This window comes from Schistocerca americana, chromosome 11, assembly GCF_021461395.2.
Source record: "Schistocerca americana isolate TAMUIC-IGC-003095 chromosome 11, iqSchAmer2.1, whole genome shotgun sequence".
In the NCBI taxonomy this organism is placed as follows: Eukaryota; Metazoa; Arthropoda; class Insecta; order Orthoptera; family Acrididae; genus Schistocerca; species Schistocerca americana.
Window position 1 is genome coordinate 154,519,121 of NC_060129.1, and position 12,438 is coordinate 154,531,558.

General features: G+C 39.6%; 2 protein-coding genes across 4 annotated transcripts in view; one reads left to right on the forward strand and one right to left on the reverse strand.

Annotated features, from left to right (window-relative positions):
• The window catches only part of LOC124553785 (cortactin-binding protein 2-like), a 312,986-nt gene that overhangs the window by 110,569 nt on the left and 189,979 nt on the right, over window positions 1-12,438 (reverse strand). The window lies entirely within an intron of this gene.
• LOC124553786 overlaps window positions 1-12,438 on the forward strand; it is a 100,116-nt gene that overhangs the window by 9,509 nt on the left and 78,169 nt on the right. For all 3 annotated transcript variants that reach the window (XM_047127764.1, XM_047127765.1, XM_047127763.1), the window contains exon 3: window positions 3,695-3,757. In XM_047127764.1, coding sequence (XP_046983720.1) covers window positions 3,695-3,757 — 63 coding nt within the window. The remainder of the gene's footprint in view (window positions 1-3,694; window positions 3,758-12,438) is intronic.

The following is a 12,438-nucleotide window of genomic DNA, read 5'->3' on the forward strand; positions in this document are numbered from 1 at the left end:
TAAAGTAGGAGCATATGCAGAGACGAAGGTGATGAATCTGTCTGAACCAAAGGGTACTCTAAGAGTCATCAGTCTTTCATTAATTGAGACAGATGTAAGTCGAAGATCTTTCACTATTTTCGTTTTTACGGCAAATCCTGCACCATGGATGCGTGGTTCTCCTGCATCCTTTCCCTTCCAGAAGATGGTGTACCCTGAACGTACCTCACTAATGTGTCCCTCACCTGAGAGTCTTGTCTCACTCAAGGCAGCTATGTCTATATCTAGACGGGCTAGTTCTTGGGTGATAAGAGCGGTTCTTCTCTCTGGTCTGTAATTGTTCACGTCCAGGAGGGTCCTGACATTCCATGTCCCTATTGTCATAATCATTTCATTCTTCTTTTGTTTACGTCCGCAGTATAAGGAGTGACCTACTGGGTGCGGATTCCCAGCCCGGTTCAAGTGTGACTTCCGATGTTTAGCCCACATTTTCTAGGGCCTTCCCCATTCAGGGTGGGCAGCGGTCATCCTAAATAGGCCTGCCCAGTCGCAGATGCAGGACCGGATTCCCGAGTAGTCACACGGGTTCTCAGGAAGGCGACCATCACACACCTGCCGCCAGTGTGCAGGTCCAGACTAGTAGCTTCCAGCCTCACTCGGAGCCTGCTACCATCGTCCTTATCCCATCGCCATTGGTCTTCAGAGAAAATGACAGGAGAAATTGCCATTTGCGTGAATTTCTTTAAGGTGGATTACAGCTTGCGAGGAAGTGACCCACACACTATAATTCTGGAACAATTCATCACGGCACATATGTATGTGACATGTGACTTCAGGTACCAGAACTGCAACGAACTGCCGCGAGCTCAATGATGGCTGAGCGGCGCCTTTACAGCCAGTTCGTCTGGCATGACCTCTTCCGCCTCCACGATCTTTGAGAACCTGGGATATAAGATTCTTCTTCCGCTCGCTTCGCCGTTGGGTCGGAGGGTAGATAATAGATACTAGAGAGGAAAGTGAAAGACACCCTTGGGCCTCGGAAACCTAATACCGTTGGGGTCGAAGAAACCAAGAGTTGGCCGAGGGGGGCCGGATAGGAAAGGAAACAGGAGAAGCCTGACACAAGTAAGTGGAAGTAATGCCAGGCTTAGCTAAGGGCTCGTGTGGTTGCCACCCACATACTCCCAAGACTTCCGATGTTTAGCCCACATTTTCTAGGGCCTTCCCCATTCAGGGTGGGCAGCGGTCATCCTAAATAGGCCTGCCCAGTCCATCACTACCAAAGGCATAAAAAAAGAAGTTTACCAAAACTCACACACACCAATAAAAAAAAAGTAATATTGACATGACAAAACCAAAATTGTTAACTCCCTGAAAAATATTCCGCTGAAAGCACAGTCACTACCAATACCACACACGTGCAATGCTACCACGCAAATGAACATCATACGCCACGTAACACGCTACCCATAAACACACCACCAGAGAGAACCACCAACCGCAACAATACACCACCTATAAACACGCCACACATGCAAACTAAACCAAAAACATCACCTAACACACAACACATGAACACACCACCAGAGAGCACCACCGATCGCATCAAAACACCTACAAATGCGCCACTCTCATAAACTAAATTCCACACTGCCATGATATCACACACCACAATAGCCTTAAGTCACGGGTCAAAGCCGACGGGTGGAGTCGGAAGCTTTGGTCGACTCCCATCTCCCACATACTCCTAGAGTAGCACTCCCCTTGCAAGTCAGTACTACCCATGACTGAAGTACTGAATCACATTTTCTGCCGAGATTTACCCTACCTCTCATGCCTTGAAATGAGGAATAATCTCTCCACCCTTCCCACAGTTGTGTTTTGTCTCCAATTGGACTGATGAAATATTCTTGCCCATCGCTACTCCAGTCCTGCTTCCAACCTCTTGCCTCATGTCTCATATCCCTGAAACAGAGCTACATGCAGGACATGCATGTTTCCTGCAGCCCTCTCAGACATCTCCAACACAAAGGCAGCGCTACTTGTCAAAGGAACCTTGTGATTGGCAACTACCCGCCTGCAGCCACTGTGCTGTATCCTACATAGGCATAACTAAATTGCTCTGTCTGCAGGAGTGACCACTGCCAAAGTATGGCCAAGAAAGCTGGACCACCCACTTGCTGAAAGTACCCCCAGCATGATGGGGTTCACTTCAGTGACTGCTTCACACCTGGCTCCAACTGGATTCTATCTTCTAACACAACATATTATTTCCTGTAACCCCTCTAGACTCAGCCTATGCTAGTCCATGTCCTCTACACATATCCCTTTTCCCTGCTCTAACTTCACCCCCCCCCCCCCCCCCCACACACACACACACACACACACACACACACACTCTCTTTCCTCCCAGTGCAATTACTATTTTTCCTTCCTCAATTTCTCTCCTCCCCTTCCCCTCCCCCTCCCACAGTACAGCTTCCCAAAACTACCTTTAGCAACTCATACTGTCTCTGCCACATCCTTGCATGCTACCACAGAGAACACATTATCTTCCCCCCACCCCTCCCACTTTTACACTGCTATCCCTCTCTTGCTGCCCTGCACCTCCTCATATTTCACAACCCACCCTAACAGATGGTTGCTCATACCAAAAGCAGATGGTCATTCCCAGTTCCTGGAGGCAGTGGCCATGTGTGTGTTGTGGTCCTGTGAATGTGTTCTCTATTTCAGAAGGGCTTTGTCCAGAACCTCAATTTTTTAATACTGTTTCATTGTATTTGTCTGCAAGTCAGTATAAAAAGTATACATGCCAAATTTCATGTTAATGGGAAAGTGAACTGGAAAAAACACACCAACCAATTCTGCAAGAAAAGTCCTCAAGATTGTTCTACCTCGTGTGTAAACTGAGAGGAGTGTTTGGTTCAGATATGTGTTAATTCCCCTGATATCAGTAACATAAAAAAAGGTCCGTGTGATATGCTAGGTGGAACATATGGTGCTGTCTGTATTTTGTTTACCAGGCTTAGAATACTAATAGTTTTTGATATCTCTGAATCTGCTGTTGGCATCAGGGAGAGTGTTAAAGAATGTGTTCCCAGAAAGCAGTTTACAAACAAGATACTGTAAGTAATGCAAAAATCCACATCCCAAGTCATAGGCTAGCAAGAACAGGAAACTCTCAGCAAGTGAATGGCCTCAAAAATCTTACTTATTATTCCCTCCCTGCTTCATCCACATCATTTTAATATTTCAAAATAAAACTGTGTGATTGGCTGATAGGAAATTCATGTTGCAATTAGTTGTACTGTATGGGTATTGTTGATTTTAATATTAAAGATTCTAGTTGTACCCACGGATTTCATTACACTATTGTTTTTTTATATGATGTGCATTTCGTATAAAATAGTTAATGATAAGTAAATAAAGATTATGGAAGTAGAAAATATGATTGAAAATAGCAGCATAGGAAAATGAAGTGCAAGATACTAATAAATTTTCAAACATGTTGTCACTGATCATTCATATAACTTTTCAATCATTACCATTGAAATGCACCTTACTGTCACTGAGAAGGCCACTCTCTGAAAAGAATGAGTCATTTATTCTTTAGAAGTGTCATAGACGTTACAATATGTGATACTTCTTTGTAATATATCTAAAATTGTCTTGTTAAAAGAACTCCTTGCAGATATTTTTTTACTATTCACCACAGGTTCAGTTACGCACATCCACCATGAAAGTAAAAGAAGAATTGGATGAGCAAGTGAACCAACAGGTAAGTCTAGAATTTGTGTGACTGTATGAAATTAAGCAGTGTTATGTTATGGCTCAGTTTTGGTGAATATAATATAGATTGACTTGATGCACTTGTCCACATTAGTCTACCCTCTACAAACCTCTTCATCTCTGATGACTGTCACCTACTACATCCATTCGAACTTTCTTCGTGTCTTCATGCCAGTCTCCCTCTACACTTTTTACCCTCACATATCCCTCCATTACCAAATTGACTATCCCTAGATGCCTCAGAATTTTTGCTGTTAACAGGTCCCTTGTGTTAGTGAAATTGGTCCCTATGTTCCTCCCTCATTTGTTTCGTCCACCCATCAAATCTTCAGCATTCTTATGTAGCACATTTCAGATGCTTCCATTCTCATCTTGTCTGAATTGCCTATCATTTATGTTTGACTTCCATACAGGGCTGCACTGCAAATATCTTCTGAAAATACTTACTAACACTTAAATTTACATTAGATGTGAACAGTCCTCTTTATTAGGCACATGTTCCTTGATATTCCTAGTCTTCACTTTATTTCTTTCTTACTTCAGCCATTGTCAGTTACTTTGGTGCCCAAATAGCAAAAGTTGTCTGCTACTTTTAGTGTGTCATTTTCTAGTTGAAACTCAACATTGACTGATCTATTTCAGCTAGATTCTATTGCTTTTATTGATGTTTGTCGTACAATCTCTTCTAGTAATACTATACAATTTTACTCTTCCAGCTTACCTCCCATACATCCCTTCATTGACAATTTCAAGATGCTGGTTTTGTTGATAGAATTACATTGTCATTGGTAAACACACAGTTTCCTTTACCTTCCAGATTTCCTTCATGTCTTCCTTGTACAGAGTGCATATCAGATGTAGGCTACAAGCCTGTCTCATTTCCTACGCAATGCTTCCCTTTCATGTCTTTCAGCTCTTACAACTGGAGTCTGGTTTCTGTGGAAGTTGCAAACAAACTTGGGCTCCCTGTCTATTCTGCTGCTGTCCAAATTCCAAAGAGTGCAGTCAACTCCACATTCTCAAAAGCATTTCAGTAAATCTGCAAAATCTGTAAACACAATTTTCTTTCTTTAACTCGTCTAAGGTAAGCCATAGTATCAGTATTGCCTTGTGTTACATGTTCCTGGTACCCAAAGTGATCTTACTTAGGGTTAACCCTCTAAAAGCTTTTCCATTCTTGCAAGCATGATATATCAATCTGATGGTCTGGTCCGATAGTATTCACACCTGTTAGCACCTGCCTTTCTTCGAATTTGAATGATTACATTCTGGTTGATGTATAACTTTGTCAGCTATCTCGTATCTTGCACAAAAGTGGAATAATTTTGTCATGGATGGCTTTCCCAAGTATCCCAATAATTCTGAGGGAATGTCATCAACTGCAATTGCCTTGTTAAGACTTTGCTCTTTCAGTGTTGTATCAAATTCTGGCCATATCATAATATCTCCAGTCTTGTCTACAACTACTTCCTTTCCCCACTCTGGAGCAAGTTTGTTCCCCTTTGCCTTACAACCATTCTTGTTTAGCCATATTGCATGTTCTGTTAACATCATTCCAGTAATGTCTGTATTCCCTTTTGTCTGCTTAAGTAGCCACATGTTTGTATTTTCTCTTCTCATCAGTTAAATTCAGCATCTCATGAGTTGTTAAGGTATTCATACTAGGCCTTACTTTTTACCTATGTTTCCTCCTGCCTTCACTGTTTCATCTCAAAGCTGCCTATTCATCAGCCAGTGTATAATTACCCTCTATTTATCACTTGTTGCCTAATGCTCATTTTCAAACTATCAGTGATTTTTGGTTCATTCAACTTACCCAAATCCCATGTACTTAAATTCTACTTTTACCATTTCAACAACATTACTCTGCAGTTAATAAAAACAACTCTAGCCAGAGTCCACATCTATCACTGGAAATGTTTTGTAGTTTACAATCCTGTTTTGAAACCTTCGTTTTTGACATTACATAATCTGCTTGAAACCTTTTGATTTCTCCATGTTATTCCACATACACAAGCTTCTTTCATGATACTTGAAACAAGTGTTTGCAGTGACTAATTCATGCAATGTGCAAAATTCTACCAGGCAGCATCCCTCTTTCAGTCATTTATGCCTTTGGATGTTCTCTTAACTATTGTGCATCTTGTTCCTACTATTGAATTTCATTACCTTCTAGAAATGGCTTTCTTCTCCCTTAGCTATTGAATAATTACTCATCAAACTTTTTCCTATTCCATTCTTCTGCTGGTCTGGTTGCCATACAAATTTCTACCACTGTTGTATTTCCTTCGTGCCTATTTCAGCTATGGTAATTCATTTACATTGCTGTTGATAATAGCTTACTCGTGTTTCTATTTTCTTGCTAATTACTAAGGCTCTCCCTGCATGACTCCTGTTTGATTTTTTGTAGATAATCCTGTACTGACCTGACCGGAAGTCTTGTCCTTTCTGCCACTGCACTTCAGCTCTTACTACAACTGAATACAACCTATCAATTTTTCCTTTTTAAAGTCTCCAACCTTCCTAGGCTGTTGTTGTTGTTGTCGTCGTCGTCATCAGTTCAGAGACTGGTTTCGTGCAGCTCTCCATACTACCCTATCCTCGGCAAGCTTCTTCATCTCAAAGTACGTACTGCACTCTACATCTTTCTGAATCTGCATAGTGTATTCATCTGTTGGTCTCTCTCTTTTTTACCCTCCACACAGCCCTCCTATACTAAATGGGGGATCCATTGATGCCTCAGAACATGTCCTACCAACAGATACCTTCTTCTAGTCAAGTTGCGCCACAAATTCCTCATCTCCCTGATTCTATTCAGTACCTCCTCATTAGTTACATGATTTACCTATCTAATCTTCACCATTTTCCGTAGCACCACATTTCAAAAGCTTCTGTTCTCTTACACACACACACACACACACACACACACACACACACACACACACACACACACACACACACACACACGCAGGGAGCTGGGACCACACTGCCAAGCTGTGCTCTCAGCTCTCTGAGACTGCGTGCGAGTGAGTGTCTACTGCTGACAAAGGCCTTAATGGCCGAAAGCCTTAATTGTGTGAATCTTTTTATTGTGCCTATTGTGACTCAGCATCACTACTGTATCATGAGTAGCAACTTTCCTTCTCTGGTATTGTTACATTCCATCCTGGATTTTCCATTGTTTGGTGTTTGCTTCTATTCTCATTTTGTTTAAACTGTTTGTCATCCATTTTGTCCACTTCCATACAAGACTACATTCCAAACAAATACTTACAGAAAAGACTTCCCAACACTTAAATCTATACTCGATGTTAACAAATTTGTCTTCTCGAGAAAAGCTTTACTTGCCATTGCCACCCTACATTTTATATCCTGTGTACATTGACCATCATCAGTTATTTTGCTCCCCAAATAGGAAAACTCATATACTACTTTGTGTCTCATTTCCTAATATAAATCTCTCGGCATCACTGATTTAATTAGACTACATTCCATTATCCTCATTTTGGTTTTGTTGATGTTCATCTTATATTCTCCTTTCAAGACACAGTTCCTTCTGTTCAACTGTTCTTCCAGGTACTTCACTGTCTCTGACATAATTAAAATGTCGTCAGCAAACCTCAAAGTTCTTATTTCTTCTCCATGGATTTTAATTTCTGCTCTGAATTTTTCTTTTGTTTTCCTCACTGCTTGCTCAGTATACAGATTCAATACCATCAGGGATAGGCTACAACCCTGTATCACACCCTTCCCAACTGCTCTTTCCCTTTCATGCCCCTCGACTCTTTATAACTGCCATCTGGTTACTGTACAAATTGTTAATAGCCTTTCGTTCCCTGTGTTTGATCCCTGCAACATTCAGAATTTGAGAGAGAGTAATCAAGTTAAAATTGTCAAAAGGTTTCTTCAAGTCTGCAAATGCTAGAAATATAGGTTTGCCTTTCCTTAATCTGTGTTGTAAGACAAGTTGTAGGGTCAGTATTGCCTCACGTTTTCAAACATTTCTATGGAATCCAAACTGATTTTTCCCAAGGTCAGCTTCTACCAGTTTTTCCATTCATCTGTAATGTATTCATGTTAGTATTTTGCACCCATGACTTACCAAACTAATAGTTTGGTTATTTTCATGTCTGTCAACACCTTCTTTCTTTGTGATTGGAATTATTATATTCTTCTTGAAGTCTGAGGGTATTTCACCTATCTCCCACATCCTACCCACCACATGGCAGAGGTCTGTCAGGGCTGGCCTTTCGAAGGCTATCAGTAGTTGTAATGGAATGTTGTATACTTTCAGGGCCTTGTTTCGACTCGGGTCTCTCACTGCTTTGTCAAATTTATCATGCAGTGTCATTTCTCCCATTTCATCTTCATCTACATCCTGTTCTATTTGCATGATATAGCCCTCCAGTATATCACCCTTCTATAGACCCTCTATATAATTCTTCCACCTTTCTGCTTTCTCTTCTTCGCTTAGAACTGGTTTTCCATCTGAGCTCTTGATATTCATCCAAGTGCTCCTCTTTTCTCTAAAGGTCTCTTTAATTTTCCTGTAGGCAATATCTATCTTACCCCTAGTGATATACGCTTATCCTACTACGATAAGTAATACTCCACACTCAGACATATAGACTGCCTGGCCTGCTTTTCCTGATAATATCCTCCTGAATGGACTCTGTCTGGAGATCTGAATGGGGGACTATTTTACCTCCTGAATATTTTGCCTAAGATAATTTCTTGCAGTAGAGCTGTATGCTCTTGAGAAGAAAAACAGAGAGCTACAGTTCGTTTTGCTTTCAGCCATTTGCATTATTGGCACAGGAAGTTGGTTAATGCTACAAGGCCAGGTCAGTTGATAATCCAGACCATTGCTCCTGCAACTGCTGAAAAGTATTTTGCCCCTCTTGAGGATCCATGTCTAAGTTTGATATCTCCTCAGATAATACTTATTTGTGTTTGCACCTAACACTGTTTTCAGTGTTGTTGACATGCAAGCAACCCTGCCTTAGCAGTGTCCATGGTTCATTTGGGGTGGGGACTGTGGACTATTGTTTAAAGTGCTGTCTTTGAGCAGCATGTATATGTGTAGAATTACTTCATTATCTATATGAAGATAAATAACAATTCTGTGAGACTGCATTGATACACATACAAACCAGCAGATGAAAACTGTTGCTAGGTCTCAGATTTGAGGCTGTAACTCCTAGTTTCAGGATCAGTTACTTAAACAATTAGCCTAACCAAGCATGCCTCCACCAAGGGGATTTCACTTGTGTGTCCTCATAGATTTTTGTCTTAGGTTCAGGATTTGAAGGTCAGTGGCCAGTCAATTATTTGGTAAAGCAGTAAGATACCATTCTCCATAAAAGTAGAAACAAGAAATGCATTTGGCACTTGGGTGATTTGTGAGTGCTGGCAAGTGTAAAAAATGTATTGTATAGTTGTCTGTAGCTGAGTGCATAGGATAATATTATAATAATCATAAAATTGGTGGTTCAGATCTCACTAAGTGCTACCAATTCTTTTAGTTTTACTTAAATTCCATATGTAAAACAACTGGTAATTTTAATTCATGCTGAGTCATACTTTTCTAATAGTTATTTTTAGTTAAGTTACATAAAAATGCGAGTTTTGTTAAAAAATTACATTTTGGTATAAAAATGGAGAGCATAAAATTGAAAATAAATAAATCTCGCGTGAATGTATCAAAATTTTTGTTTTAATATGTCGGATGATGAAAAAATATGTAATTTTTACCAAACCATTACAATTCAGTACTTGTTAAATTTGCAGTTTGTTAGTAGACATGGAAGTTTTTAAAAAGTAGTAGTTCCTACTAGGAGATTCGAACCAGCAACTTTTTCATTAAGGCACTTTTATGCTATTCTTCCAATTACCAGCAATTGTGTTAATAAATAGGAAATGTTTTGTAGTAGGCAGCACTCAGAAGTCTTCTGATCTTCAAAGTCAAATTTTTTTAGTTTGGTTGCTGCCTAGTGCTGGTTTAGGAAATTGATGTTCCAGCACTAAACTCCAAATACTGTAAATCTGAAGGAAATTGAAGAGGATGATCTGCAAGATACCCTTTTCAGTCAAGTTATTATTGTCGCAGGAATGTGTCCATAATTGTTAAGGGGGCGGCCCATAAAATGCAAGAAATCCAGGTTTAACTTATCAGCGCAGCCAAAATAAATTTTTACATCTGTTGTTAGACAAATCTCTAATATTAGACAATCACTAGACCACTATGTGAATGTTTCTGATTAGCTTAAATCACCCGGTATTCAAAATTGTATTTGCTGATTGCTTTCAGCAGAACAGTGAGTGAATAGAGCAGTCAATTTTACTTGATCAATGACTGTAGGATTCATTTTCATTCATGCAGAGGAACTGTTTTCTTTCCAAAATCATATAGGAGAACAAAATTATCTGATGTTTAGGTCTTTAGCTCCAAATATGTTCGCTGTGCCTCTTCTTACAACCTGAAATTACGTGTGCATTTTTCTATTCCCATGAAACACCACTGTTCCATAAAATAACAGTTCCATTGCCAGAGGTGATCCTGCAACATCCACTTGTTTTATTTCATCTGACGGCTGCCCCTTCAGGTCTAGTGGTCAATTGTGTAGAAAAAGTTTGGTTTTTCCTTCTCCCTCCTGTCCCCACTTTAGTCAATTATGTATGTCATTTTAGTATCTGTGCTGTAGTAAGAAATGTGAAATGCATTTTTATGTTCTTTAGTGGAGAAACTTTCTAAGGCAAAGCATTGTAATTATGTCTTTTCTGTTACTGTCTTCTGTTTTACTACCATCTGCATCATTGTCAACTATCAACTGTAGAGATGTCTTTGATCCCTTTTCTAACATTTTTGTTCAGAAGTTCTGGGGTTTTCATTTTTTGTTTCATGTTTTGCAAGATATGATGTTGCTTATAAATTAATGGAAGGCTTCTTATATAAGCTGTCTTGGTGGTTCTCGTATGTTCAACTTTTGGTTGGCCATGGGGATTCAGGGGATTTAGCTTCATTTGAATTTGCTGTTCAGATATCTGCTGTCATGTAACTATGTAATGTTGTTAACATTTGCAGGTCCTCACTGTATTCCACAACATTCCCCATGCTGGGTGTATTGGCTGTTATGTCATGTCTGATCACTTTATCAGGTTTGTTAGGCAAAAGTATGTTCCTGTCTTCCAGAGTTTGTTTTTAACAGTAGCAATCTGTGATGCTTCAGTAGTCCAGTGCTCATGTTCCAATCTCCGTATTTAGAGAATTTATTATTTTGGGCATGTCTATTACTAACAGAATAAATATTTTCCTGTTGTGTGGTTTTTCTAAACAGTTACACAGGCTAATTTTGGGAAAACATGTTTCATAGATTTTCACAGGAATTTTTGTTTTCACAGCTGTGCTAATGTCACAGGACATGGTTTTGAGATGAGAGTTCAGATTGTCCTCTCAAAATGTAGATCTACGTTTTCCATGGATTCTCTAAATCTCTTCAATGAAATGGATGGACAGCATGGCTCATGTTATCTATATTTGGTCAACCTCATGTCATGTTGTACTTTTCTGATGTAATTTTCCTCCAAATCTTTTTCACTGTTTGAATTCATGCATCTTCAATTACGTAGCTAACAAGTATATATATCCTGTCACTGCAGTATGATAGAGGATTTTGATTTGAATACAATATTTACCAGACTATTTCTTAAGCATTAATGTACTATGGTGGGTGGATGTTGGAACTCAAGTAGTTACTTTTTCCACATCACATTTGACACTTCAAAATTATTTTTTCCTCATATTTGATACTTACCTGCCTGCAGATTCCAAATTCCAGTAACATGCAATGAGATAAATGCAGATTTATCTCATTGTCCAATACTGATTTTTCATAATGTATTACTGCCTGTGTTCTGTGGTGCATCTTTCTAGTGGGTCCTTGGCATGGAATATCTGATTTTGTAGCTAATTATTTCAATTTTTCCTTCCAGTGTTGTGTACAATTCCACTGTTAGTTAATGAAACTCTGGATCTTGTCTTGAATGCATATGCACTTTTCTAAGAGTAAGAGGATTGCTTATTGAATGGGTGTGAGGCTACAAATTCAAGTGTTCTGGGTTCCATCCCAGGCATCATCTGTCATTTTTTCACATGGAAATTGTCTATGTGGAAAATGACAGTTTCCATTCCAGTGTGGAGCTCTAGGTCCTCATGTAACTTTTTACTGTGTCAGTGAGTTCAAAAGTTGGAGGAAGCCAGTGGTGTACCATATCCAGTAAGACAATGTCTAACAGAGCACTAAGGTGTTAATAACTAACTCCAGATAGTTGAAAGCTTTACTTTTACTTCAGGTTTGCATTAGTTTTTGTGACATTAGACATGTATTTTCCTCAGTACCAAACTTTGGTGACCCACACTTAGAGCTGCATTTACCTGCTTATTGTTTTTACAGGTGGTTTTATGACCTAAAAAAATGCATTCTGCATATAACCTGCTAGTTGCTTAGTTTCTTCTTGACCATAGTGCCCTCATTGGCTTTGCAGAGGTACCCTATCATCTTCCACTGAATAACATAGGTCAGAAAATAGGGATCTGAGATCATCATAAAATCAAAAAATGTTCTTATTGGAGCCTTCACCTTGGCACATTCATACGGGGGGGGGGGGGGG